The 3,936-nt window shown below is 35.7% G+C and overlaps 1 protein-coding gene across 1 annotated transcript in view; it reads left to right on the top strand.

The window, feature by feature from the left end:
* Window positions 1-13: 13 nt before the first annotated feature.
* The window catches only part of LOC111341342 (exportin-5), a 28,832-nt gene continuing 24,909 nt past the window's right edge, over window positions 14-3,936 (top strand). Inside the window, exons 1-4 of the mRNA XM_022948304.2 lie at window positions 14-228; window positions 2,395-2,516; window positions 3,083-3,155; window positions 3,703-3,840. Coding sequence (XP_022804039.2) covers window positions 130-228; window positions 2,395-2,516; window positions 3,083-3,155; window positions 3,703-3,840 — 432 coding nt within the window. The 5' untranslated portion in view covers window positions 14-129. The remainder of the gene's footprint in view (window positions 229-2,394; window positions 2,517-3,082; window positions 3,156-3,702; window positions 3,841-3,936) is intronic.

Below are 3,936 nucleotides of genomic sequence, written 5' to 3'. Positions count from 1 at the left end.
GCAAAGTGTTAAACAGGAACCAGCTGATGGAGACGCCTATGTTCATGTATCTATCAGCGGACTTTATTTGGAAGGACACCATATTTAAATTACACAACACATTTTCTTTTAAAACTTGCGGACTGCAAGATGGCGGCCGAACAGCAAGTTGCTCTACAGATAATAAAAGCTGTTGAGGCGGCTCTTAGTCCGTCAACCACACAACAAGAAAGAAAAGAGGCTTATGAGGTAGTATTTAAATATTAAAACTCATCTGTCAAGAGAACGAAAATAATAGTCTAGAGGAGAGAATAGAGATTTGCTCCAGTTTCGTTCTTGAAGTAAATTAAGTTGCTTTCTGCTGAGGCCGTACCTACTATTTTCAAGTAGAGTAGCAATCATTTTCCTGTTTTAACACCTGTTATCTTGGTATGTTTGTTGTTAGCCATAGCCTAAGGATGTAAATATATATGTTAAAGTATGTATATTTTCTTAACACAAGATTATCCTAAGTGAAACGTTTTTATTTAGATTTGTATATTTTTATTATTAAGATTTTCAAACTATTTTAACTATGAATTTTGTTTCTTGTATATTATACACGTAATTCAGTCTTCGGACTGCGAGGTGTTTCTTTTCAATAAACGATTTATCTTTTTATCTATCTATGTTTATACAAAGATCATAATAAGTAAGAAGTAGCGCTCTTTGTAATAAAAATTTCTTTATGGAGTCCACTAGACCAAATTCGGGATCAAATGTCACAAACCTACTGTGTTTCAGTAAGACCTTAGCTGTTAGTAGGCTATGGTCCTACTGTATTAATTTTTATTTTTGCCCAAAGCTAACCTTCAAACCCTTAAACCCTCAAATTTCTAAACTCAAGGCTCAATCTACAACCAAAATTTTGGGTCATCCTCAGTGTAAAAACCTGACAAGGTTTTCTTTGTTTCATGAGGTATTGTTTTGCTGTATGCTATTGTTTATAATGTTTTGCTGTCTTTGTTTTACGTCACTCATGAGCTTCACTGGTTTTTACACCGAGGATGAGCCAAAATTTTTCCATCCATCAAGAAAATGTTATGAAAATTTTATTATATCTTTACTGTTGGGGTTTTCAAACTGTTTACAGTAGGTCAAACAAAAACCAGATGGCGTAATTGAAAAAAAAGGATAGAAAGTGAAAATACTCAACAAACTTCCTCTTTGCACGTGGCAACTCCTTAAACAAACAAAAAAGGGAGTGACTTTGGCCCCTTAATGATTCTTCTAGTGAAACTAGCAGAAATGTTACGTACTTATCGATTGAGTGGGAGAGCTGGACTGGAAAATCTTTGGATCAAGATCATGATGCACAGACCAAGGGCAGCCAGGTCATGCATCATGAACAAGAGCCAAGTTTTTCCCATCCAGCCTGACGTAACTCAGTCAATAAGTATTTTATCATATGACCACTGACTCAGTTTTAAATATTTTTTCCAACTTAAATAGGATGCAATAGACTGGCGTGCTCAGGCAAACCACAAAAAGGATTGTGCAATTAAAAACTATTCCATTATTTCTTTCTAGTTAGAAAAAGAAATGCACGATTCATTGAAAAGGTGACTTATTTCCATTTTTTTTCACTGCTGTCACTCTTTTTGTGGTAACAACAGTGAACATTGTTGCTGTACAAATGCACTAGGACCAAATGGCTCGTCAACCTGTCTGGCCCAACAAACATCAAATTTCACTATGGTTTTCTATAGGATTGCATGAGCATGACCAGATGGGTGATATGATAATGTGTTAGGGATTACAAATATGCCAAATTTGGCGTATTTTACCCCCAAAATTCATTTAGTGACTCTAAAAAATTCCATTGGGAAGTCACTTTGACTTCAGACAAGAATTCAGAAATGTTCAGCAGAATTATATTTTCTTTAAAATCTTAAAAATTGTTACATCTGTAATCATTATAAAACAATAAAAATGGAAGCTACTGGCATTCCTGCAACATTCCTTTGTGAAACAAACTTCGTCCATAGCTCATTAGTGTCTGATGCACGGCACGTTGATCAGCCACCATTATTGATTACGAATGATTTGGTTAGTGGTCTTTTAATCGATCTTCTCTAAGTAATACTTCGTATAATAGTGGTATAAAATGCCTTCACTACACGTGCTCACATTTTCGAAAATGACTCCAAAATTTGTGGACAAGGAGTCAAAGTGACCTCAAAGGGAAATCAAAATTTGTAATCTCTGCTGCATTCCTAGTCAGACTGTTTGCTTCATTAGTGCAAGCTATGCTTTAATGCGCGTTCATGTTACAGGGATAAAAAGACGATTAGGTTAATGGTATGTACTCAATGCACATTTCATTCAGCTTATTTGTACTTAAAATTTATTGTTTGTTTTGTTTTCATCATTCAGTTCATTGAACAGTTCAAAGCCAGCTCACCACTGTGTGTTTCTGTTGGTGTGCTATTGTTTGGTCGTCAAAATTCTGCTATGGTGCGGCACACTGGACTTCAACTTTTGGAACATGCAGTCAAGTAAAGCTGATTCTGAATATTATTTAAGAGACAATAGGACCATTTGTAACAAAGTTGTGTGGTCAATTATAAGCAATGTCATCTCTTCTCTAGGGTCTTCATTTAGATATTGACCAGCTAAAGCGTAACTTATAAATATAGAGTGTATTACACAATGGCACCTAAATTAAAAAAAGAAAAGAAAAAGGGAATGGTTCAGGCCATAACAATTTAGCCAAAGAATTTTCTGTAGTCAAGCTGAAGGATTCTCGTTATCCAAAATGAGCTTCCTGCTTGTTTAAGAGGATGCTTGTTAAGGTTAAGAATGTGGTTTTGTATTTTAGGCATTCATTTATTTGATAAGTTCAGAATTGGGAGGGGATGGGGAAGATAGAACGAATAGGGTTGGAGTTCAGGACAATAGTTCAGCCTGTACAGGTACTGGTTTAAATCCCTAATTTTTGAAATTTTCTATTTGGATCTAGTGCTAGCAACCATTGCAAACATCTGAAGGTCCCTTTGGCACCACTGCCACAGCTACAACTTGGGTTTTCAAGTTATTTATTTATTTTTTTTTTTTCTGACAGATTCAACTGGAATTCAATGAATGCAGATGAACAAGCAAGATTGAAGGGGATCTCTCTTCACTTGCTTGCACAGGTAGATTGAGAAGTAATATCTGCTGTTATTGTCCATTTAGGGGCGATACATGTATCTTAAGTTTATAAAAACAGATTTTACTGTTGAATTGAAGAAGTGACTTCTCTCTTTTCTTGGGCTCTATGCAACCTGCAATTGCAAAAACTTTCAATAGATGATGAGATGTTCTTGCTTTCATTAGATTTCTTACACTCATCAATTGAAGGCTTTTATCTCTATGTAGCACCAAATTTACTGAATTTATTTGAAGCAAAATGTTTGGGAGCCAGAAAGAAGAAACATCAATCCCATTTGAGAGCTTTAAGGTTTAAACTCTAAGACTTAAAATTATATCATAGGATCCTTACTGCCCAATCCTAGGTAATAAATTAAGAAGTACTTTGAAATTCTGAAAATAACTGACTTTGATGTGGTTATAAGTGGCACCTCAAATTAATAAATCAGACTAAGCCCGGGTACAATTCACATGCAAAGTCTACATTTTATTGTCATTAAATGATAAATATTTTCAGGAAGTTTCCACTCATGTTTGTATGTTTTGAATCAGGGAAGTGGCTCCCTGCCAGATGAACCATTCCACATCAAGGAAGCATTAGCACGGCTTGTGGTGGAGATAACCAAAAGGGAGTGGCCACAGAAATGGGGATCACTGCTTCCAGATCTGAACAACATCTGTACTATGGGGGTAAGGCACAAGCTTGACTTCACTCTTTTGACGTGATGAGATAGTGAAAATGGGAGTATCAGACTTTATTCTATTGTGGCAGCTCTGATCTTCCAT

Source organism: Stylophora pistillata, chromosome 6, assembly GCF_964205215.1.
Source record: "Stylophora pistillata chromosome 6, jaStyPist1.2, whole genome shotgun sequence".
NCBI classification, from domain to species: Eukaryota; Metazoa; Cnidaria; class Anthozoa; order Scleractinia; family Pocilloporidae; genus Stylophora; species Stylophora pistillata.
The sequence above is the reverse complement of the archived record's forward strand: the minus strand, read 5'-3'. Positions and strand labels throughout refer to the sequence as shown.